This window comes from Marasmius oreades, chromosome 4, assembly GCF_018924745.1.
Source record: "Marasmius oreades isolate 03SP1 chromosome 4, whole genome shotgun sequence".
Lineage (NCBI taxonomy): Eukaryota > Fungi > Basidiomycota > Agaricomycetes > Agaricales > Marasmiaceae > Marasmius > Marasmius oreades.
The window spans coordinates 2,333,140-2,357,665 of NC_057326.1; the positions used below are offsets into that span (position 1 = coordinate 2,333,140).

General features: G+C 46.0%; 3 protein-coding genes across 3 annotated transcripts; 1 reads left to right on the forward strand and 2 right to left on the reverse strand.

Moving 5' to 3' along the window:
* Positions 1-18,829: 18,829 nt before the first annotated feature.
* On the reverse strand, positions 18,830-20,960 carry E1B28_007548 (uncharacterized protein; the record flags this gene model as incomplete). Its single annotated transcript, XM_043152296.1, has 3 exons — positions 18,830-19,764; positions 19,814-20,821; positions 20,873-20,960. The coding sequence occupies 3 exons, from the start codon at positions 20,958-20,960 to the stop codon at positions 18,830-18,832; spliced, it is 2,031 nt and encodes a 676-aa protein (XP_043010382.1).
* A 995-nt stretch (positions 20,961-21,955) lies between these two features.
* E1B28_007549 (uncharacterized protein) lies at positions 21,956-23,346 on the reverse strand (the record flags this gene model as incomplete). Its single annotated transcript, XM_043152297.1, has 6 exons — positions 21,956-22,177; positions 22,226-22,499; positions 22,550-22,606; positions 22,663-22,925; positions 22,978-23,165; positions 23,220-23,346. 6 exons carry the CDS (start codon positions 23,344-23,346, stop codon positions 21,956-21,958), a joined length of 1,131 nt encoding a protein of 376 aa, XP_043010383.1.
* Positions 23,347-23,522: 176 nt separating this feature from the next.
* E1B28_007550 (uncharacterized protein) lies at positions 23,523-24,354 on the forward strand (the record flags this gene model as incomplete). The annotated part of the gene is made up of 2 exons (XM_043152298.1): positions 23,523-23,993; positions 24,055-24,354. The coding sequence occupies 2 exons, from the start codon at positions 23,523-23,525 to the stop codon at positions 24,352-24,354; spliced, it is 771 nt and encodes a 256-aa protein (XP_043010384.1).
* Positions 24,355-24,526: the final 172 nt, after the last annotated feature.

Genomic DNA, 24,526 nt, shown 5'->3' on the forward strand with positions numbered 1-24,526 from the left:
CGAGACCGTCGAGGTCAAAAACTAGAGAACTATCCGTCCGTAGGCCGCCGAGGTCTTGATTACTGTTTCGTGATCCGTCGAGGGTCTTAGCGTTCGTGTCCGCCGAGGACTTAGTTTTCGTGTCCGTCGAGGGCAATAGTCTCCAATTGTTCGAATTAGTCTTACCGTAGACGAAATTCATAGTCCCACTTAGTCCACTGGACAATAAACAGAGCCCCTACAACCCTAGAGTCCCCGTAGCTGTGGTGTTTTACACTTGCAGTTACACATTGATTTCATAAAACGTTCCTACGATATTGAGACTGTGATCTTGTGCGTAACCTTTGCCAAGCAGTCCACCCTTGCAATCTTTCCTGGTGTGTAGAGTTATTGATAGACTCTACACGGAGGTTTACTAGTTTTTGGGTTGATTTGGTGTTGGTGCTACTCCCGTAGCTCTGATATTAGGTTAACTCTTGAGTGGTATACTTCGCCCATTATCTGGTGACCACCGCAGGGGGTGGAAATAAGATTACATTCAGTATCAAACGAAATATTGTGAAATTCCGGTAGTTTTAGCCCTACGGCGAGAACTACAAAAACAACAAAAACCAAAAGAACTTCTCTCAGAAAGATTAGTTCACGGTGACGTAATACTCGCACTTCACTAGCGGCTGGCAAACAAGTCTTACAGACACATAGTCTTACAGCTTTAGCATCTAGTACCCCAGCTCAAGTACCGAGAGCTGGTCAGTCTTCTCGATCTACGCGCAATTCTACGCAAGGAAGAGAGACTACCCAAGTTATCCCAAACGATTTAAGAAACCCCGGTTTCTCTTTTGACAGAAGTCCGAGAGAAGCCTTCCGAGATACAAGAACTACGCAAGGTCCTAGAAACCAAGCGTTAGAAACCCCATACGAAACCCCAGAGATTTTAACTGAAGACATTGAACCATTTTCTTCACCGTTATCATCACTACCCTCCGAATATAATTCAGACTTCGCCCTACGGGAAGAAGAGTTTTATTCTTTTGGACTAAACCCGAGTTTATTTCTTGAAAGACCGTTAACAAGTATGTCCCATATATCGAATGACCCAGTAGCGGCAGGTGTGCCAGATGAAGAAAGACCGATAAAGAAGTCCTGGACGGAGTTCTCTAAAGGTGCTTTGAAAGAATTAGACAAGGATACGTCGAAACGAAGGCTCCCCACATTCAACCGTCTAGATCCTGGACATCTACGGGAATGGATGGCGGCTATCCTACAATACGGGAAAGTCAAGGGCTGGAAGTTAGATGAATCTTTTATCATTCTAGCAATGATTCAAATGGAGTTCGAGACCTCTCGACTCCTGGCACATCATTTGCCATCTACGAGAGGCTATAGTTGGGCCGCTTTTGAGAAAGAGATGTTTGATTCGTTCCCGTCGATTAGGGATTTAGAAATAGGAGCACTGGAGAATTTAGATCTGTTGAAGGCTAGGTTCTCTGGTATAGGAGAAGAACAGCTACAAAAGCTTACTTCGTTTAATATGGAGTTTGAATTTGAAGCAGACAAACTTGCAGGAAGTTTGTCGAATCGAGAGAAAGTACAGAAGTTTGCGGAATGTCTAGACCCGACATTCTGGCGAGAGATCAGAAAGAGGCTACGGGACCCTCACTACGTTCGAAACCTGCAGGCAGAAAAGCCCGTAGAAGTAGATAGTGGGTGGGTGGCTTCCCAGTTAGACCCTTTTGCTTTCTCTCAAGTTAGGGATATGGCTTTGACCATAAGTAATGAGTTAGTAGGTGATTGCTACGCACCTCAGGGCTTAGATCCTGTTAGCTATACTCTAGGAGTGAAAGCGGCGGCTCCTGTAGGAACCCCCTTGATCACTCGTGCAAAAATCGAGCCTACGATAGCTCCATTGTCTTCGTATAAGAAGGAAATAGCTTCTGACGAGTTGACAATGAAACTTTTGGCCTCCGTAGACGCACAGAATACTCGAATGAACGACTTCGCGCGTGCAGTTTCTGAGCTTTCGAAGAAGATGCCTGACTTCAGTCAGCCTAACTTCTACAAAAACATGCAAGCTATGGCGTATCATAATGGAAGCCAAGGGCAGAGTAGCGGTGGATCTAGGCCTTCGAACCAGATCGCATCCAACTCTACGGCCGCGGGGCAGCCGTATAGGGCGCCTACGGACAAAAATTGCATTATTTGTGATGAACCTGGGCATTTCTGGAGAGAATGCAGGCAAGCACAAGAGCTATCCCAGAAGAAGTGGATAGTTAAGAATGAACATACGAATAGATTGGAGATGTACGATGGGAATAACCTCCCACCGCCTGATCCAGTGAAGAAAGAATCACGAGCAGACAGAATTAGAGCTATTGCTAGAGAAAAGGGATGGCCAGGTGCTGAAAAGACCAGTTTCTTCTTACAAGGAGACTTGGATCTTGATGATGATCTCCCAGACCGTCAATCTGTGCCTACAATTGAAGTTTTGCTACAGAGAATTGCTGCTTTGGAGGTAGAGACTCGTCGCCAGTCGGGCGACAGCTCAAAAAACTAAAAGGTCCAATGATGGACTCCTCAGATAAGAGAGATAGATCTCAAGATACCCAGAGGAGACCGGAGGACCCCAAAAAAATAAAATTACCACCAAAACCCCAAGTAGTAATATCTACGCCGTCATTCTTAAGAAAACAACCGTATGTGATACCCCAGAGAAAGCCTTTCGAAGAAGAGGTCTCTGAAGAAGAAGATGAAGCAGAATCGGATGAAGAAAAACCTCCGTCGCAGGTTGATAGACGTCCTTCTACTCCGCCACCTAGGGTATTCGATAAAATTCAGCCCGTAGAACGTGTCCCACAACCAAGGGATTCGGTATTGCCCCGAAGCGTAATTCCTGAAGACAAGGGTGCTTCAAAATCTAAGAAGGTTCATTACGAAAACGTGAAGAAAGCGTCTATGGAAAATCTTCAAAATGTTGAAACGAAAAGATATAAGCAACGGGTGATACAAGACTTAATTGACCAAATGATGGCCAATCCGGCTAGTGTCTGCTTGAACAAGCTCACGGCTTCAGAAGAGTTCCGAAAGGCATTGCTACGGCGAGTTAGGAATAAGCACGTTCGAACGAAGAATTATAAAGTGTTCCTTCAAACGTTAGACTATCTGATAAAAGACTCTACGGCGGCTGAGGAACCTTTTGATGAAGAAGCGGAGTTTGTGAAAGTAGATAATATTGAGACCGTAGATTCGTTCGAAACCTTAGAAGAGGAAGAAGACGGATTGGAAGCGGGATCAGTAGTTCACCGAGATGTTGTGGAAGTTTATCGCACCGAGTTAGATTCTGAAGAAAAGCAGAAGGTCGTGATAGTAGCTGGATTGTCCGAGGGACTCAGATGTGTTTTTCCTGAGGTTAACGGTTCTACGGAAAGAGTAGAAGCGGTGATCGACGGTGGATCGCAAATAATCGCGATTGACGCATGGGTTGCTCAAGGATTAGGCTTGCAATGGGATCTGAATTCAGTGATTCACATGCAGTCTGCCAATGGACAGCTGAAACCAACACTGGGAGTGTGCAGAAATGTACCTTTCAAGTTTGGTGAAGTAACAGTATACTTGCAACTTCATGTGGTGGAGAAAGCTCCCTTTCAGATTCTCTTAGGTAGGCCTTTCGATGTCCTAACGGAATCGAAAGTGCAAAACTTCAAGGATGGAGATCAGTGGGTTACGGTTTCATGCCCAAACAAAGGAATTCAAAGTGTCATCCCTACATACATGAGAGGGGAAGGCATTAAGATAAAACCTAAGCGGGAACCAACCCTACGGACGCAGAGTTCAGAGGAAGCGCAGAAAGAAAGAGAACAACGAGGGACTGAATCTTCAAATTTTCAGTCCACCTTGATGAATTGGTAGAGGATCAAGGAGAGGTGGCTCTACAAATATCCGTAGATGCTCACGGTGTTCCACGAATTGAAAAATATAAAAATTTGATAAATACAAAATTCTCTCCTACGGAGCTGGCTGGAGCCTTCATAGAAGCGTCAAATAGTGAAAGGACTACTAGTCAGTCTGATTCAAGAGTGATGAAAAACATTGATATAAACGAAAAAGAACAAAAACACACAGAAGATACAAAACACAAAAACAGTGCTTCTATTTCTCCTTGTGTTACGGACAGTTTTCTTTCTTATTATTCATCAGCACCAGTTTCGAATTCCCTAGATTCTATACACGGTGAATCTACGGAACGAGAACGGTTGCTTTGTACTACTAGAAGAGGTTCAACCCTCGAAGGCTTCAACAGCCAAAAATTGGCACATCGATCGGACTCTTCTCAACAAGATAAGATAGATGAGCTTAGTGAGGTCGCCGTAGATGGCAGAGCTTTACTCTTAAGAGCTCAAGATACCCATAGTCTATGTGAACTTGTTGATTCGCTTAGTACGAATTTCAAGGATCTCGCTGAGGTGTCGAAAATCGATGAAAATCCAAATAGATTGATACCCCCGTTGCTCCGACTACGAAGTTTTGTAGGGGGTGCGGTTGAAAATGAAAATGCATTTGATGCAATGCTAAATGAAGCATCTACGCTAGTAGACTATCATCAGAGAATGTACGAAAATCACTACCAAACCGACGAATGTATAGCTTTGGATTTGGATAAGTTAGCTAAGGATCCTGAGAAACGTGGAAAGACTTTGTTCAATGAACTAGCTTTTCATAAGGAAAGATGGTTGCAAGTTTACGGGACTATAGACAACTTTCCTAAGGACCTTTATACGGGCGAAACCCCGATAGATGAGATTCTATCATCTACGGACTCTCTGAATGCCTACGTTATCGAACTTGATGCGTGTGTACAAGAGATGGGGCTTGCTCTACGCAACTTAGAAGGAAAGCTTTCAAGAGAAAGTCTTCTTACGAATTCATATAGCACATTCTTGAGTAGCTCGCAGTCTATGGAGCGTGAGAACTATGTTTCCCAGGGTGCTACGGCGCTTGGAAAACATACAGTTCAGTCGGTCTACGGAAAATATAAGCCAGTAGCGCTTAAAGTCCGACCACAATTGGCTAAGATGCCAGAAGAATTCCGAGTTCTTAGGAATATTACTGGGGATCCGCTTGAAGGGATGCCAGTACTATCGCCGCACCCTCCTGAGTTCAGTCCAGGAGAACGGTATACAGAAGAACGTAGGGAAATCCTAGAAAAGAATCATAATGAAGGCTTTCTATGGCCCGAAGAAATGAAATTGGTACACCATCTGATGAAAATCCAAGAGAAAGGATTCGCTTGGAGTGCAGACGAAGGTGGAACATTTCGTACAGATTTCTTCCTGCCGATTAAGTTTCCAGTGTTGCCTCACAAGCCCTGGGTTGAGCGTAATATCCCTATTCCACCTGGGATTTACGAAGAAGTCTGCCAGATTTTGAAGGACAAAATCGCAGCAGGAGTATACGAACCTACTACGTCGTCGTATCGATCGAAGTGGTTCATGGTACTAAAGAAAGATGGAAAGAGTCTACGGCTGGTTCATTCATTAGAACCATTGAATGCAGTCACGATTCAGCATTCTGGGATTCCACCTGGAACCGCGGAGATCGCTAGTAGCTTTTCCGGAAGAGCATGTATAGGAATGTTAGACATTTGGGTTGGCTACGATGAAAGGCTTATCGACGAGGAATCGAGAGACTTTACTACGTTCCAAACGCCCTTTGGTCCCTATAGATTAGTGAAACTACCTATGGGATGGACTAATTCAGTCCCTTTGTTTCATGAGGATGTAACATACATCCTACGGGAAGAAATTCCTCATGTTACTAGACCATACATTGACGACGTACCTATACGAGGACCCAGTACTAGATATGAGTTGCCCGACGGAGGCTACGAGGTGATTCCTGAGAATCCAGGCATCCGTAGATTCGTTTGGGAGCATTTACAGAACGTGAATCGAATAGTTCAGCGAATGAAGTATGCAGGAGGTACCTTTTCAGGTCCGAAGGCTTTCATTTGTTGCGCTGAAGGAATGGTAGTAGGCCATAGAGTGTCCTACGACGGTGAAAAACCTGTAGAGAAGTTTGCAGAGATCATTCTCTCTTGGGATCCAAAAAAACTTCAGAAGCAAAACTGATATTCGATCGTTTCTGGGGATTGCAGGACAAATGCGCATGTTCATTAAGGACTACGCTAAGAAGACAAGACCATTGAATAAGCTCACTGGAGCTTTTGTACCGTTTGAAATGAACGAGGAAGCTTGTGAAGCTGTCCGAGAGGTTCAAGATGGAATCCGTGATGCACCTGCGCTGCGGCCCATTGACTATAAGAATCCAACGGGTATCACTTTGGCTGTAGATTCGTCTTGGCAAGGTGTAGGCTATTACTTGTACCAAGTAGACCCCGAAAAACCAAAAATGAAGTTCTACAATTACTTTGGGTCTATAACGTTCAATGAGAGAGAAGCACGCTTCTCACAACCAAAACGAGAGCTCTACGGGTTACTTATGGCGCTACGAGCGTCGAAGTATCAAACTTTTGGATGTAGACCGTTGACCGTAGAAACGGACGCCAGCTATATCAAGGGAATGTTGAACAATCCGGATAGTGCTCCAAATGCTAGCATTAACCGGTGGATTGAAGAGATCAGACTCTATCATTTTGAACTAGTTCATATTAAAGGACTTGTACATGGTCCGGATGGACTTTCGAGACCTCCTCCTGGTGGGATATCTACGCCTAGACCAGAAGGATGGGAAGAATTCCTGGTCGACGATGACGGTCAGCCAGTAAAGTTTCGAATGGGAGAGGGAATCGAGGATGAACCTTTTGACATTGATACGTTCAAGGATGATATAGATCCGCGGTCAGGTTATTTGGTTTCATTAGCTGAGAAAGAACCAAAGTTGGCTACATCTGTCTTGTGCTATTTAGAAGACTTACGGTCCGCCATAGATGAAGCAAACTTTGTAGATAAGATAAGAAATTAGGCGCTACGGAAACCTCCAGACTATGTTTCAACATTTTTGAAGCAAGTACCAGTGGTTCCGCCCGCCGTAGATGACAGTTGGAATGATTCTCATCCATATAAGCCTATACATGAATATACGAATGAGATTAAAAGGTTCGATGAGAAAGTTCCACAAATTGAAGAGTGGCTTCTAGATCCCGAAGCAGATTTTGTAAGCGAGTTATCTAAAAACGAAATGAACAGTTTCATTACATTGGGATCGAAATTCTTTCTAGACCCCGATGGGAGACTTTACAAACGGTCTGCGGATGGTTCTACACAACATAGGTTGTATGTAGTTCCTGATAAGAGGATGTGGATGCTCGTAGCAAGTCACGATCATCTAGGACATAAAGGAATGTTTGCGACTAAGTCGATCATGGAGAAACGATTTTGGTGGCCGCATATGGATAAGGACATAGATTGGTTCGTCCATAGCTGTCAAGAATGCCAGGATCGAAGGCTCAATCTCTTGAGGATACCTCCAGTGGTTACTCACACACCGTCGCTGTTCCAAGTGATCCATGTAGATGTTTTAAGTATAACTCCCGCTAGCAACAGTTGTAAACTGATTGTTCACGGACGATGCGCGCTATCGAGATGGTCCGAAGCAAGGGCTATTCAAAGTGATACAGCCAGAATACTCGCAGAGTGGTTCTTTGACGATATCATTAGTAGATGGGGTTGTCCCGAGGAGGTTGTTACGGATAATGCACCACAAATGATTGCTATGGCAAGGTGGCTTACGGACAAATATGGTGTCCGTAGCATTAAGATTTCACCGTACAATTCTCAAGCAAACGGAAAGATTGAGAGAGCACATTTCGATCTACGGAGTGCGCTTTCGAAGGCCGTAGCTGGAGACCTTGCGAAATGGTACTGGTTTTTGAAGCATATTTTGTGGGCGGATAGAGTAACAACTAGGAAAGACCTAGGTTGCTCCCCCTACTTCTTTGTTACCGGTGCGGAACCTATACTACCGCTTGATATTGTGGAATCTACGTGGCTAGTGAAACTACCCAATAGGTTTCTATCACGAGAAGAGTTAATTGGCTTTCGAGCGCAAGCTCTGGCTAAACACAGAACGCATGTAACAGCTATGCGAGATAGAATTACAGAAGAAAAGCGTAGACGCTTGATCAAGTACGAACGGGAATATATACATACTATAAAACCCTTAAACTTTGAACCCGGAGACTTGGTTCAAGTACGGAATACCGCTATTGAAAAGAACTTGGATAGGAAAATGTTCCCTAGATACTTTGGGCCTTGCGTAGTCATTCGACGTACTAAAGGTGGCTCTTATATCTTAGCGGAAATGGATGGAACGTTGCTACGGGGAAAATATGGAGCCTTTCGCATCCTACCTCATGCGGCGCGATACCACATTGACCTTCCTACGGAAATACAAGATTTAATTCAGCTATCTAAAGATGAGTTAGAAGCGATGGCTAACGAAGATGAACCAACTGAGTATGAACTTGGAGTGGACTACATCTTTGACAGGGCTCAAAACTTGAGGCTGAATGGTAATGCCTCAGCTACGGCAGAAAGTGATAATGAAATTGAGCTACCTAGCGAATCTGAGGATCCAATGGATGATCCAGTAAGAGTTACTAGGTCTGCTAAGAAGAAAGTTAGATTTTCTCAGATCTGACTGAACATATGAAACCGAAAAATCCAGTTAGATTCTAATAAAATCTAACTAGTGCACAAGTATACGAAATGACAGTAATATGAAAAGAGCGGACACCGTTTATCGCTACAGCCAGCCATTGTTAAAAGAGTGATCTACGGAAAGATACACTACTGAATAGACTCCATAGGAGCACCTGCATCCGCCTCAGTAGGCTGGTTTGTAGACCTCTCCTGTACTGAAGTCGACGTAGCTGACTGTTCGACGGAAAGGGCGAGGCGGGAAAGGACTAGCTGATTTGCCTCGACGAGTTTTTCGTAGGCTGCCCGGTACGCTGCTCCTTGGTGAAGGATCGAAAAGGCCGATGCATTGACCTCCGTACGGAGGAGGGTCTGAATGGCGGCGAGGTCGGACGCAGAAAGAGAGTCCATACCAAAATGGGCCGGCATGCTGGCTATGACCTTGAGTACAGAGAGATGCGTAGACTCTCTGCATTTCTTCTCCTCTGTCCAACAAGTTGTCATAAGTGATGCTACGGCCGCGAATAAAGAGAGGACGGTCCCAAGGAGGACACTCACCCTCGGACTCGGGTGTAAGGTCTACGCCTGCCTTATCGATGCGAGCCTTCTTAGCAGGCTTTGCTTCGATCTGCGGAAAGATTAGAAATGATTATATGATGCGAATAACGCGATCTACGGACCTCTTTCTTCTTGGAAATGCGAATTTTCATAGGGTCTTTACCTTTGGTGGCGTCCTTCATTTTGAAGTCGTCATTCTGATAAACGGATTGAGCCGTAGATAGGTTTAGAACGAACTGAAGGGCTTACTTTAGTGTTTGCTTCTTCAGTATCAGAGATTTCGATAGTAGCTTCGTTGCGAGAAGAGCTAGCTCCCTACGGCGAAGTCAATATTGAAAATTAGAAAGATTGATAAACTAAGAGCTTACATTCTTGCGCTTGATAGCAGATGCCTTGTTGCGCACAGCGCACATCTCGACGTAGAAGGATTTGGCCTTTGCGAAGTCAACGCTCTTATCGAGGGAGAACTGCTCAATGTCAGCGGTGACCATCTCGACGACGTTGCGATAAAGATCAAACGCAACATCGTCTTTGGCAGACTGGTAGCTTTGGAGCTTGGTCTGAACCTACGGCAGAAGCATTACAATGAAACGGAGATGAAAGAGCGGTGCTGAACGTACCACAACATCGAGAAGCTGTTTGGTGAACAGCTCGGCGGACAGCTTGTTAGCGTAGGGACGCAACTGGCTGACTTGTTCAACGATCGGAGCAGCGCGTTCGACCCAGATTTTGGTGGGAACAAATTCGCTACGAGTGGACATGTTTAAAATGATATGAGAATGTAAGAGTTGAGGATTGGTTACTACGAAGGCTGGTAGAGCTGGGTAGTAAAGAATTGACTATCTACGGCCAACCTTTTATACCTTTTACGCTCTACTATCCAGTCGTAGATGACTTTCTCTACCTTATGGTCCTAAAGGACTCCCGGATCCAACATCTCGTCAACAGGAGTTGACTGCTCATTTGTTTGGGGGAGAGGTACCTTAGGTTCCTGAAAATTTGACCGTAGATTCAAGTTTTGCGATTTGAACACCTACATGAACATACGGGTGTACCTACGGATCCTGAAAAGATAATCATCGCTTAAGAAAAACTTATAAGCGAGAACCTATGTGAGAGATGCATAGTGATAAGAATGATTGAACAATGTGCTATGGATAGATTCATCTAACTCCGAGCATACAGATACGAGAGCATGGCTGTCAATACTCTAACTTAATCAGTGGAGTGGAAAGTCAAACTCATTTGAACTCAGTTCATGCGTAGTACAAATCAAACAAGTTTTGATTTACTACAAGATATGAAATACAATACAAAAGAGGATTTTAGGCACCGTAGCGCGTGCCAAAATACAAGATATGAGGGCAGAGGCCCAATACAAGAATCAAGAGATCTACAGTAATCGTAGGCTATGGATACAAACAAGATATGACAAGATAAAAGGCAGAAAAACCGAATCTGTCCTTAGTAACACAAACAAAATCGATCCCGTAGAAGTTACTACTCTAGGGAACGGTTAGTAATAAGAAAGAACAATAAATGAAGAGTCTACTTACCAAGTAGCCCGCTTTCTGAGCTTAGCCTTTCCGCTACGCTTAGCCCAGAAGAGTTTGCGCTTGCTAAGACTTGCAGGGACCTCAATCTCCTCACCAGCGCTCGAATCGTGATCGGTGCTCTACAGAGAGATGGTTAGATATAATCTACGGAAGATTTAGAAGAGAGCTTACAGCTTCTTCAGCTTCATTGTCGATGAGCATAGCCGCCGTAGGCTCAGCCTGGCAGTTATAAGAAGTGGAAATAATATGAATAAAAGAAAATACTTACGGCTTCGACTGAAGAGTCGGAAGAAGAACTCTGATCCGAGTCATCTTCTTCCTCTTCCTCTCCAGTCACTTCAAGCTCTGGCTCAGGAACAGCGACGGGGATTGAAACTTCTTCGGGAAATCGAGGCGTAGGTTCCTGGAAGAAAAAGATAAGAAACAGATTATAAGAAACAAAAGAGAGATACGAACAGAAGATTGAAGAGGAACAGATGCCTCAACCCCACCTTCGACGGAGGGAGAGCGTAGATTGTCAGCAGTTACGGGGACTGAATCACCCACAACTGGCCAACCAAGTACCTCCCCAAGAGTCTTAACTTGATCTGGGGTCATTTTGAAGTCTTCATCGTCTTGAAGACCCTTCAAAACTTCGACGGGATCTCGACCGGCTGCCCGTAGCATTCGTTGGCTGTCTTGGATGTCTTCCCAGATAAGCCGACCAGAGTTGTAGGCAGCTACTTGAGCCATTCGAAGTTGGTCGAAGGCTTTAAGTTTGCGTTGAAGACGCTGAACGACCTTAGCCAAAACTGAAAAGAATGATTAGAAGTAATCTCTACGGGAAAAAAGAAACTTACGAAGTTTATTGCTGGAAGCGATTTCGAGCTTCTTGGCCCCTGTACGAGATTCATCGGGATCGAAGTATGAACATTTCTGTTTTCCCGAGAAACAGCGTTGGCAGGTTGGCCTACGGCCAGTTTTGCCACTAGGAGCCCAGATTGGGCGACAGTCCGCGTAGCCGAAATATGTGCATCGATTGCACGGAGAGAGATGATCAAACTTGAAGCAAATATGAGAAATGAAAGAATAAATGAAAGAACAGCTATTACTCACAAAGGAGACAGAGCGACCAGCAGCTACTATCGATGCAAAGCTCAATTTTGCTTCGTCGAACTGGAACTGCAAATCCATATCTGTGCTACGGCGTTAGGATGCAATGATATAGCAAAAGAAAGAAAAAGACTTACTGCGAGCTGCTCCAATCCAATGCTCTGGGAAGACATGAGAAGGGGTAGAAGATGTCCAGAGGTCATCTACGGGAACCTCTACATGACTCGAAGTAGTGCCCTTCCTGTTGCTTCGACCCTTGGGTTTAGAAGGCGAAGGAGCAGAAAGAGGTTCAACTGTACGAGCTTCTGAACCCGAAGCTACGGCAGCTATCTGGGTTCTAGAGCGAGTACGGTAAGGCTAAAAAGTTGGAGTCAACAGAGTAGATTAGATGCAGAAATGAGAAGACTTACCCGTGGAGGCGGAGAATCCTCCTCGGATGAGGTGTCTACGAAGGCAACACTTTTCACAAAGGCCTTTGTAGGCTTTGGTCGCTTAGATTGAGAAGGACCGGCCGTAGATGAATCGGGAGCCTAGAATAGATGTTAGAATGACAAATGAAACAAAAAAGAAGAGTACAGTACCTTGCATTTGCGGGCTGGTTTTGATGGTCCAGCAACCGGAAAGGAAGAACTGCCCTCGGCCCTGGACGAACTAAGAGCAGTGGCCACTAGGGAGGAACCCATAGCGACCCGGGAGCTTGAAGCTACCCCAGGAAGATCAAGAACGGAGCGAGGAGGAAGCTACGGCCGAAATAATTCTCAGCTTAGTTTTTGGAGACGCATAGAAAGAAAACTTACCGTAGGCAAAGGCTCTTCTCTTGGGGCCTGAGGAAGGTAACAAGGAGGAAGGTCTTGATCAAAGTCGAATCTCTACGGGAATGTGAATCGAAAGAAGAAAGATGATATGATAGGAAGGAATAACTCACGCCGTGGACCGCGATAATGTCGGAAGAGTCCGATGGGTGAAACATCCAGTTATCGCTGGGGACTTTCCACTGGATAGCCAACTCAGAGAGAGTGGCGAGCATGGAAAAAGCTGGAGTAATCCACTCGTCGGAAGCAAAGCGAATCATCTGGCGGCGTAGATCATTCTATAGCAGGATTTAGTACAAAAAGAGAGAGAAAAAAATGAAAGAAGGAGAGGCTACGAACCAGAAGACTTGATCTCTTTTGGAACTCTTCAAACATTTCTGGTTCTTCGGTGACTTTCGCGACTAGGCGATTGTGGAGGCTCCCAAACCATTGATGGATTCGCTGGAGGTGGGACTCCAACATGTCAATGATAATCTGAGACGGCGAAGAAGAATCCGGCTCTACGGCCTTTCCCTTGCCCTTGTCTTGTTTTGAAGGCATCAGAAAAGATCTACGGCGTCGCGTTAGTACGTGACACCGTAGAAACACATAAGAAAAGAAACAATCTACGGGCCTCGGAGCAGACTCAGAAGCCTCCGTAGATTGTCCCCACTCACCTTGAGAACGTTGAGAACAGTGAGCAAAGAGATAAGAAGAGCGGCGGCAAAGAGCGACCGAAGAGCGGTGGGAGAAGGGAGGAATGAAAATTCCTGCTAAGTCCAACTGCTGCGGTTTTTATAGCCAAATCCAACATATGAACCAGCACATGACCATAGAACATCGCAGAATGTTGTAGAATATTCCAGATCTACGGAAATTAAAGCCTCGAGGCTGTTGAAATCATCTACGGAATGATGAGGCCATAATTAAGAAATGATGAAAGTAATTAACGACGGAACATTGCATCGTAGGAGTTCTGGCGTGGGAAAATCATTTTGATGTCGGAACATTTCCTTTTTGGGAACATTAGCGCTGGTCAGCGTAGAGCTCGAGCTCAAAATTTCTCTAAGTCAGAGACTTGACGGTTGTACATTAGAGTGTACACTGTAGATAAGATTAAGTAGATCTAGGGGCCATTTTGAAGGCTTTTAGTAGAACTACTAAATGAAAAAGCCGTAGATCAATTCAAACGATAGAAGATGATGTTGTACTCAGTCCGTAGATGGACTGGGGACAGTCCTCTTTTGTTTGGGGGAGATAATGCGACTTAGTTGACTATGCTACAAGGTTCTTTTTGCACTTTAAAACAGTGCTACGGAGCGATATTTATCGTATTAAGAACTAGAGTGAGCCCGAATTGCTAGTTAAAGCTAGTGCCGCTAGTAGGATGTGCCGTCGGCGCAGCTAGACCAGTTAGAGAGAGCCGTAGATCGTGTCAGAAAACTGTATGACCGTTCGAAACCTGTAGAACACTATGAGCAGAGGACTTAAGCGGTAATTCACCGAGTTCTACTCTCTACATTCTACTATGCACTGGCATATCAAGGGATTGTACTATTAGAAGACTTGTAGTCTTCACAGAACCGTTCGTAGCAGAACCTAACAAAGTCAAAAGACCTTCATACTAGGAGTACCTACTTCTACGGGGGATTTAGTTGACAAGAAATCGGACATAGGACCACACAGACTAGGAGAAATTTGATATGACCGTAGATCGAGTCCCGATCTGAGGAAAAGACAAAAAGACATGATACAGATCCCAGATCACAGATAGAGTACCCAGGAACCAGGCAGGAATGAACAACGGATCTTGGAGTCCACACTGTTCATGTGCTATGGTGATTCGGAACCCTGGATCCATATGCTGGAACTACTTGGACACACAAAGTCCATATGATTTGATAACGTCGAAATACAGGATAAGGTCCGTAGGCAGGAAATACCATATGGTACGCCTATGTAGGTCCATTCTACATGCTGAAACAAGAATGAAGAACGGTCCAGATTGGTCCAAAACATATGATTCGAATACGGAAAAGCTCCGTAGACAAGATTCTGCACATGTAGCAGTCCCTAGCGATAAGACTCCGCATGGATTCGTAGCTACGGTGCATTATTTTTAGAGATAAAACAAGTAGAGATAGGATTACAAAGCTAGCGTAGAAGTAGTATAAAAGCAGCTCATGTATCCGTAGATAAAAAAGTACTACCCGTGCGTAGGAAAGTCCTGAGTGGGTTGCCCGTGAGTAACTGCTCTTGACACCAATAGAGAGATTTGCCCTGTCTTTGTGCAGTGAAACGATAAGATTTGATTTGAACTATACGAGACCGTCGAGGTCAAAAACTAGAGAACTATCCGTCCGTAGGCCGCCGAGGTCTTGATTACTGTTTCGTGATCCGTCGAGGGTCTTAGCGTTCGTGTCCGCCGAGGACTTAGTTTTCGTGTCCGTCGAGGGCAATAGTCTCCAATTGTTCGAATTAGTCTTACCGTAGACGAAATTCATAGTCCCACTTAGTCCACTGGACAATAAACAGAGCCCCTACAACCCTAGAGTCCCCGTAGCTGTGGTGTTTTACACTTGCAGTTACACATTGATTTCATAAAACGTTCCTACGATATTGAGACTGTGATCTTGTGCGTAACCTTTGCCAAGCAGTCCACCCTTGCAATCTTTCCTGGTGTGTAGAGTTATTGATAGACTCTACACGGAGGTTTACTAGTTTTTGGGTTGATTTGGTGTTGGTGCTACTCCCGTAGCTCTGATATTAGGTTAACTCTTGAGTGGTATTCTTCGCCCATTATCGCCACTCATCCGCTTTGATGGTTCCGGCTTTCAATTTGCCGTAGTTCTTGGGAACGGAATCGAGCCAAGAAGGAGTTACGGTCTCCCGTATCACACACTGGATGTGTAAGAGGGTTTCGGGGGAGCCTGTCTTGGTGAGGGAGGAATTCCATTTGAAGGGTTGGCTTAATCTCTGGCATAAGAAGGACAGATAAGGAATCATTCATCCTTTAGATTAATGAAGAACTCACCCAATTCAACAGTAGAGCGATAAAATGATTCTTCCGACTCGGCTTCTGAGAGTAAAAATTCAACTCCTTAGGTGACCTAGAGTTCGATTTCTTCTTCGCACGATGTGTGTAAAGAGTCGAGATTTCTTCGTGTAAACCATCCAAGGTCAGTGGTATATTGAGGGTATGGACGACAAACTGCAGCGAATCCAAGTAGCTTTGATTATCCAACCGCGTCCACACTTGATCCAGCGTTGATGACTTATCGCCTTCAAGTGCGAGGGATAGTGTTTGGTGAATTTTCCCTACCGATTGAATATGCTTCTCCTCGACTTTGAATCCGGCGCGCTCAAAAGAGTTATCGTACTCAATCCACTGTCTGTCAAAGGCATACTTGAAGCCGTCGCCAGTGATTTCAGGAGCATGTGCATCCAGGCGTAGAACATGGCAGCAATGATAATGGACGAGACCTTCAAGAATGCAGTGCATTGCGTCAACAACAAGCATTCGAGTGGGGTCCCAATAATCAAGTAACCAGAGGGATGACCAACGAACACCGTGTGTATCGAAGATATTCTCCCTCTCTTTGATGGTCTTTGCCTCCTTCCACTGTTTGGCTCGACTACGAAGCTCCTGTGGGTCCCGCGGAATCCATTGAGAATGGTCTGTGCTGAATACTTGACCCCTTCCTCGTAATTGGCAGATACTACATATCAATGCCGACATTGGCCCCTGCAAACCGGCAACCTTGCGAGCAGCAGGAAGGTCGTTGACAGACAAAAGGATACCGGCTTCCACCACTGCCCCGGTTTCAATCGACTGCGGGTCAGTGGTACAAGAGACCTTGACACCTGGCCTCCATGCTTTGACGAATTGCTCAACTACTGGCCGAACGAAGTGATCAATCTCATCGTACGACGGTTCGTTGGGGCCCGGTATAATACTGACGAACATATACTCCGGGAGGTAGCGAATGGAGGGATCGAGTGCAAGATTGGCGCAAGATATAACACCGATAGATTCGGTGGCTCCCCGATGTCTTACGCCGTTTGGGTTGAGGAAGTCCACATGAAAAGAGAATCCAAGGCGAATTTTATCACCTCGATCGACAAAGAGACTTCCGTCGGGCCCCTTGAAACTCCTAGTGAACTCAGCATCGAATACATCCTGCATATGAGTCAGCTTTTCTCCCCGCTTTATGGCTCTGAATGTCGCGTCTGTTGCCTGAAGCGACTGTTGCAGGTATGTGGAATCGGAGAGGCATCGTGCAAGATAGTCGTTGAAAGAGCTGACCAGGTAAGGTTTAATTGGATGCTTTGTACCGTCAGCTCGAGTTTTCAAGAGCTGCACACCACATTTAAAAATGCCGGACTCGCCAACGATGTCATTGTCACAGGTTTCGGGAAGATCGTACGTACCCTCCTTTGCCAGCGGTCGAGCTCTGTTGGTGAAAGAGCATGAGGGACAGGTGGCATATAAATGGAAGTTTCCTTCAACATTGAACTTTCTGAGAGCGTTGGTGAGTGAGGTAGGCATGTCCGCAATGATTTCGATCTGAGAATATGTGAACGCAGGTGAGCAACTGCTCGCCGCAGATCCTGTAGTTGACATGCCGAGCTTGACCAGCATGACCGCAACACCGACCATGAAATTGGTCTGGGTGACGGATAAGCCAACGACCATGTGACAAATGACGGCGAGGAGAATGAGGACTTGATTAATTTGGTCCATCTTCGCTATTTTCGAGTCATACAAGTTATCTGAAAAGTACAGTCAGAGAATGCGAAGCAAAATGGAAGGCGAAACTTGCCTGCGTTGAAAAGATACGGCCGGGTAGATTCGGGAAGGAATGCCTCTTCAGCGCAAACCTGATCGCAGAAGTTTTTGGACTGAAGAACCATCCGGACTCGTCCTGAACAGCAACATGAGTCATTCATGCAACTCGCCGAAAGAACCAACTCACCACATGTAGGTCAGCCAACTTCCTGGAAATTGCATCAACGGTAGTGTCAGTTGGTGTGTGTTTATCTGGTGTGGAAGGAGCGTCCGCAGTAGTGGAACTGGAAGTGAACGACCCGGGCATCACGTATTCTTCTCGCGACTGGGGAGACTGGAGTTGCACTGCGAGCTCAGAAACGGATGGGGAATTGGGCTGCTGGATCATTAGCTGCGAGAGAAGGCAAACAACAGTAACTCACTTCCACAAAGGCAGCAGCCTGCGATGTGTATGAACCTGAAAAGTCCTACGGTGCATCAGCAAATGTCAAATAATTGAGAATGAAAGGGATTCACAGGAGGTTTAGGCAGCTCGTTAAACGCTTGAATTGCTTCCAAAAGCGAGCGGACCATTGTTGGGGTACTGAGAGAGGTTTTTGCTGTTATATAGAGGATTTGGAGCCTTCATCCAATTGGGTATATGGTGATCAAAGTTTGTTCTGGAATGGAGATGGCGTTCAAGACCTATGTGTTTTCGTTTCCTGAGAATAAGGTATCCATTAACAGAGATTAATCCCGCGTAGAGATGTGCTAAGAGAACAAGGTCGTCTCACCTAAGAGATGTACATGAACACTTTCCTAACGGGCTTCGATGTGAATACAAGGTGTTACGGTGGAAACGGATTCCAAGATCGTGCCTGACGAAGCGTATTCGTACTGATTTTAAAGAGTAGCCGAAACGAATTCGGAGTGCTCGATTTGAACTAGGTATGAGTAAAGCTGGGTATCGCAATGGGGGGTTCAGAGCTCACCATATCAGTAAGGCTCAACAGCACCTGTTATATCCCTTGTGAATCCTCCTCAACAATCCTATTGGCGATCCGTGATCCGACAGAAAGAAATACGGCAGAAACGAATTCTGACTGCATCGAAGGGACCAGACAAAACGAATTTGTACTGGTAGCAGTCGAGACATACTCGTACTACGTTGAGAGGGACTGCGTTGAGAGGGACTCGTACTGCGTTGAGAGGGAGAGACAATTATTAGGTGCTAATGGGAAGCGTTCCTTTTGAACTCCGACGCACGTGACCATTTGATGCTACCATCGGTCAAATTTCTTTCTATTGTGTAACTGTTGTGGACAAAAGCATAGTACAAGATTATTATAAACAAATAGGTAGATAGAGGGTAAGTACATGGACATCCAAGTTGCAGGTCAGCGATGATACAAGAAATGTATGCAAGAATCATTATGAAAATACCCTGGCTCTAGGTAATCTGTAAGGAATTGACGCTGCACGACCAAACACTTCAAGAAAAGATCTACTATAATGATATGCGAGGTCCCGCTCAATTCGATCTAGCTGAGTTTTCAAGTTATGACTGTCAGAGTCCTCTGGAAATCGACTCAAAAGGACGGCGGGTTTCGCTCCTTGCCATGTAGTCATCAGTCGATGTAGCCCCTTGAGCACCTTCATGCGTCTCTGTGGTTCTAAGGAGCCAAATCCGTCATTGGCTTTAGCGAGGTCGGCATGATCTCTCATTCCAATCCAGCAAGCCTCAACCACAGCGCACCTGTCCGTTCTTGACATCCCGCTCTCATCCAATTGGTCGTCCAAAGCAACCAAATCTTGACGGAAATTCAGCTCGTAAAGTTCCCAGAGGATCTCCCTCGCAACCTCTTTAGGAGGCATCTTAGTTCCATCCAGTGCGTGATTTCTCCATTTAACCAGAGCCGATGCAAAATTCTTGATCTCGAACACACACTTGCCCATTATCTCCTGTAATAGCTTCTGTGTTTCAAGTTTTTGTTGTCCTGTGCGAGTATCGGCCCGTATTTCCTTACCCTCATCCAAGGTGAGCATCTGCCTCCATTGCTTCTTAGAAAAACGGTCTCCGCTCGACGAGAGGCGATAGACAAAGATCTTCCTGAGCTTGAGCCAGTTGCGAAAGAGGATGATGACCGTTAGTTCATTACCGGTTGTAATGAACATGTCTGGGGGTGGAAGAGCGTAACCTCGACTTACACCATCAGGCGCAGGGAGAGATTGGTTGTGCCCGGACATATCCTCCAAAGAGACCTTCCAGGCTTCGATTGACGATGGCATAAGAGGACTGGAAGGAGTGAGGAAGGAGTTGTTGGCCGTGTTGGGCTGCTTTGCTCTGCCACCTTTGCCTTTCGGGTCTGTAGAGAATGAGAATGAAAGCAATAAAGCCGCTTTTGCGTCACTTACAGGGTGTTGATCGAGCTTTAGAGGCTTGTGACGGATGCCTGATGGGCATGCCCGGAGTGAGAGGCAAGGCTGCTTTCTGCAGCGAAGTCGAGCTCCGAGGTTGTGTAGTCCCTAAAACTGAAGGATACTCAAAAAGGGAGGCAATATAGTTAGCCATCGCAATGTATCGTTCGGGATTTCGGGCTAGACCTGTAAAAACCACTCGATGTGATGGCGTTGCGTCGGAAAGATCGATAACGAAGTCGCTGTGCAATCGAATTGTGCCGTCCGGGAAGGGATAGATGAAATTTCCCAACTTATCGATTCGAGCTTCTCCAGCACGAGTTAAACGGCGAACGAACCAAACTGGTATATTACTCTGGAAGAGGCTTTCTAGGTCGTCCAAGTCGTCTGTAAAGGCGCCCATGATTTTCTCGCCTGCGAGATCCATTTTATCCACACGGTGACGCGCAGCTGCCCCAAACTTATCTCGGAACCCCGAAACCCATCGGCCACGTGCATCCAGTTCCAGAATATGACGCTGAGTGCAGCTAAAACGGAGGAAAACCTCATCTTTGGGCGCAGCCAGTTCCAGTCGATCCAGAAGCCTGCGAAGCTGTTCAAGGCCTGGTCGCATATAACTATCTTCCATGCGATTCTCCGGAAGGCTATCGATTACGGACTTGCTCAAATCAACCAGCTTCGAGCGAATGTGGTTCTGGAGGACTCCGAACCCAGCACAGAATGTGTCATCACTCGCGACAAAATGGCTTTCATCAGGGACCATCCAAGCGACGGAGAAGGGATGCGTTGTATGTGGTTGTGGTACGCGAATCACTGCAAGATGTGCAGCTGGTCGAGAGAAAGGCTGAGGGAAGAACAGGGGATCATCGTAGCCAAAGTGTCTATGTTTTCTCATGCGAACACGACATTCGTTCAGCGGGGGTGTATAAAGGACGTTCATGTTAGGCGAAGTAACTAACACCTCTCCAATGTGGTTTCCGCAGAGCCCGTCGAACGACTTTACGGCTGAGGGTACGGATCAGTGCCGGATGAGAATGGAGGAGCACAAACACGTACGAGACCCGGGCTTTGCGAACGATACCAATATTTCAGGTTGTTGTGTTATTTCCTTCAGCGAAAACAAGGGCTTTGGTGTAGTGTTCATCTGTGACCGATCATGTTAGATTGTTCCAAGAAAGGTTTGAAGTAGCACACCTTGGGCTCGTTTGGCTAAGAACGCGTCACAGTAAAGAAAATCAGGGTATGCATCAAATTGCAAGGTCGTTCATGAGACAACGTACGGGGACGCGTTTCTACGGCTGATGCGGATGAGGAATACCGAAGCGAGTTCGAGTACCCAGAGGAGTGATTGCACGAAGCAATTTACAAAGAGCTGTTAACTGCGCGTAGCAGATAGCGGCTGGATTGGTGTTAGGGAGGGGATGTTGGGGAAGATGAGGGAAGATTGGGAGGTGTGATAAAGGGAAATTGAGTCTGACGCAGTAGTAACTTTGAACCGACCTCAATCATGTAATTCAAACTCAGCCAAGTCGAACCCAACGCGTCAAATTGGGTATTTCAAACTCAGCCAGGTCGCTTAATTTAGAATTGAAAAGCCCTAGTTGTGTTAGGTTTACGTTTGTTTGTGTCCGACCAGCCCTTCGCTTGCCCTGGGCTCTCTCCTTCATATGCATCGTCGCAAACCATCCCGAATGTCGTTTCGAATGGTATATAGTATCTCAGATTCGATCTGGGTGCTCCCCATTATGCCCAAGATGGTGTAGCTACAATATCACACTCATGGACTGTTGCCTAATTTTCAGTACCGAAGGTAAGTCGTCCTTGGTTTACCGCAAGCGATCTACTTATTAGGATAGCAAAATCTCCTCATTAACTGGAAATCACTGCGAGTTCGTCTCGCGTGAATCTATCACATCTAGGATTCGCTCCTTATGATCAAGGACTCCCGATTCTTTCACATGGGTAAAGAAAACTTCGTTACTACAGACCGGAATACATCTGACATACATTCTACCCACGCAGAATAATAGCACGGTTCCCTCGTACCTTAACTTCTCGTCCAGTACTGAATAGTTCGCGAGACCAATCCAAAATCGGGATATGCTGGGAACATCGTTCCAGGACCTACTAGAAGGGCAGTTACATGGCACTCACCAGCACGTTCTCTAACACGAAGAGAATGGACAGTAGGATGCAAATGAATTGCAACCAGTTGAATCCCCCACCAACTTTCCTTCCGCCTCCCTCGTCCGATGCAGGAACCTTCACTTTCACTTTCTCCCAGATCTGCAGCGGTGTGTTCCCTGCATGATCACCCGAATCTCCTACAATGATTAGCGGAACACCTTCCACTTCAACGGTCTAATTGCATGCTTAATGCCCGTACCACTCAGAAAAGTCACAACATACCGCCAGGGATTGCGTCCATTCATGCACGCCAATGTCTATGATGTCGCCGACCTCTCCTGTACGTCTATCAAAGACGTAGACCCTTCCGTTATCACTACCGATGACTATGGTGCTCCCGTCTTCGTGGAAACAAACATTCCTCGGTAGCAGTTTGTCAGTCGACACTTCGAACGTCTTGATTCTGTCTGTACTTGACAGCTTATACAGACCTACGCCTTGAGAGACGTCGTTGACGATGAAGGTGTCGTCTCTAACGTGGATGGCAGCATGTCCTCTGGCACCAGCAGTCAACGAAACCATACGCAGTAATTATTCCGCACTCACATCACAACTCCCGTGGTCTTCGTCTTCACTATCTTTCCTTCCTCATCAAGGACATGGCTGTGAAGGGGTATTATGGTGAGTCCTTCCAAGTTGGTTAAGTGGCACATGCTTACATTTTGCCATCGTCTCTTCCGAAAGACCAGATTTCAGGTCCTCGTGCCGCAGTTTGACCGAAAGCAACCGCTTGTGGATAGTGATTCGCGATTCGGACGGAACATATCTTTGTTGGTTGCATCTCGGCGTCGATCACGAAGCGGTGTATTTTTTCTGAACGATGTGCCACTACCAGCTGGCAAGATTTGATGTCGTAGGCCATTGCAGAAATTTCTTGGCCATCCTTCCCGCCTTCAAGGCGGTTGCAGTACACTTCTGCAAACTGAGGAGGAACTCAATCATCTTTTGCCAAGGCTTTACGATCGTCGACTCACATCGTTGTTTCCCCTTCTCCTCCATATACTTAGCCAACCATCATCCGTCCCAAAAGCGAGTCCGTCATCAGTGTCGTCTGTACGAGTGATGAATGTTATCGCCAACGTCGCCCCACGCTCAGCACCATTCGTTGGCGAGTTAAGCTGCTCTCCATTTCGCAAATCCCATATTTGTGTCCCCTTCTCACCTGCATTGGTGTTTTCAATCGCATGCCCCCAAGTCTCTTAACGAGTCAACTCACCTCCTGACGCTAAGAGAGTTCCCAGCGGGTGGGCGGCAAGACAGGCAACCGATCCTGTGTGACCTTGCAGCAAAGCGCGCAATTTGAAGTTTCTGTTCTTGCTGATAGTTGGCATGTCGTTTTGCATGAGGGTTATGTTTGAGATGAGCACGGCGTAATCTTATGAGGGTTTCTCTTCCGGATCGTTATTGTTATTCGGGCTGGTTTCGGAGTTGGTCATATGAGGGCGCTGAATTGAAAACATGTGGTAGAAGTACCTTTATTGTCAAATCGAGATTCGATCTCCTTTCGGATTCGAGCTAAATGCAGGCGTCGTTTTCGTCCAGACAATCCAACTTTCCCTCCTTCCACTCTCTTGCACTGGTGCACGACCTTCACGAACTCATGTCTTTTCCACAACCAAAGTTCTCTACTCCGTCTTCTACGTTTTCCTCGCCCAGGACTGCACCTCGTCCTAAAGTGATCCCTCTGTACAAGACTCCTATTCCCCGGCGTGCAACACGGCCGCTTCCCATCCACCGTACTCTTCCTGAGAGGGCTCTGTACCATCCTTACGCTCACGCTAGACGTGAAAGACCCCACCCGATCATCATAGAACCATCTGCGACTTCGTCCAACTCTACCACCCCCGAGGTGCCCGGTTCACCCTTGACGCCAATTGACCAACATTCGGCACCATTACGAGCAAACGTTGTTCTTACTCCTCCACCTCGTGAAGGGGAGTTGAGGGTCAACAATGTTGGCTGGCACAGGACTCAGCAGGAAGCTTGGCGGGTATGTCTCGATTCCATTGCCATCATACGCGTGCACAAATGTAGCTCATAAATACCTACAGAAAATTGCAAAGAATGCTATCATCAAACATAAGCTCGATGTCAAGAAATGTTTGAGTGAGCAGGTACCTTCTGCTCGTGAGCAAGCTGTGAAAGAGGTACCTTATCTAGCGATTTTATGCATACCTCCTCCTGTTAATAGACCTTATTCGTCCCAGATCGAAGATGCTGTGCCATCACTCAAAAACCAACAGGACCACTGGGGCCCAGTACTTCTTCTCAGGGAAACTCTCAAGAATCAGAAGGACACGCGGGTTAAGGCTGAAAAGCGTTCCAAGGGCAAGGAACCGGAGACCGTTTGAGACGAACCACACATTCCTTTGTCATTATATTTCCATATGCCATCGACCACATTAGTTCTATGTTATTTGTTCTTTGAACGGGTATAGCTGTTTTGAAAGAATAATTGGGACTTAAATATCTCGTTTCATGCCATCAGACTGGATGCGCCAATCGCGTCAACGAGTCTCATGG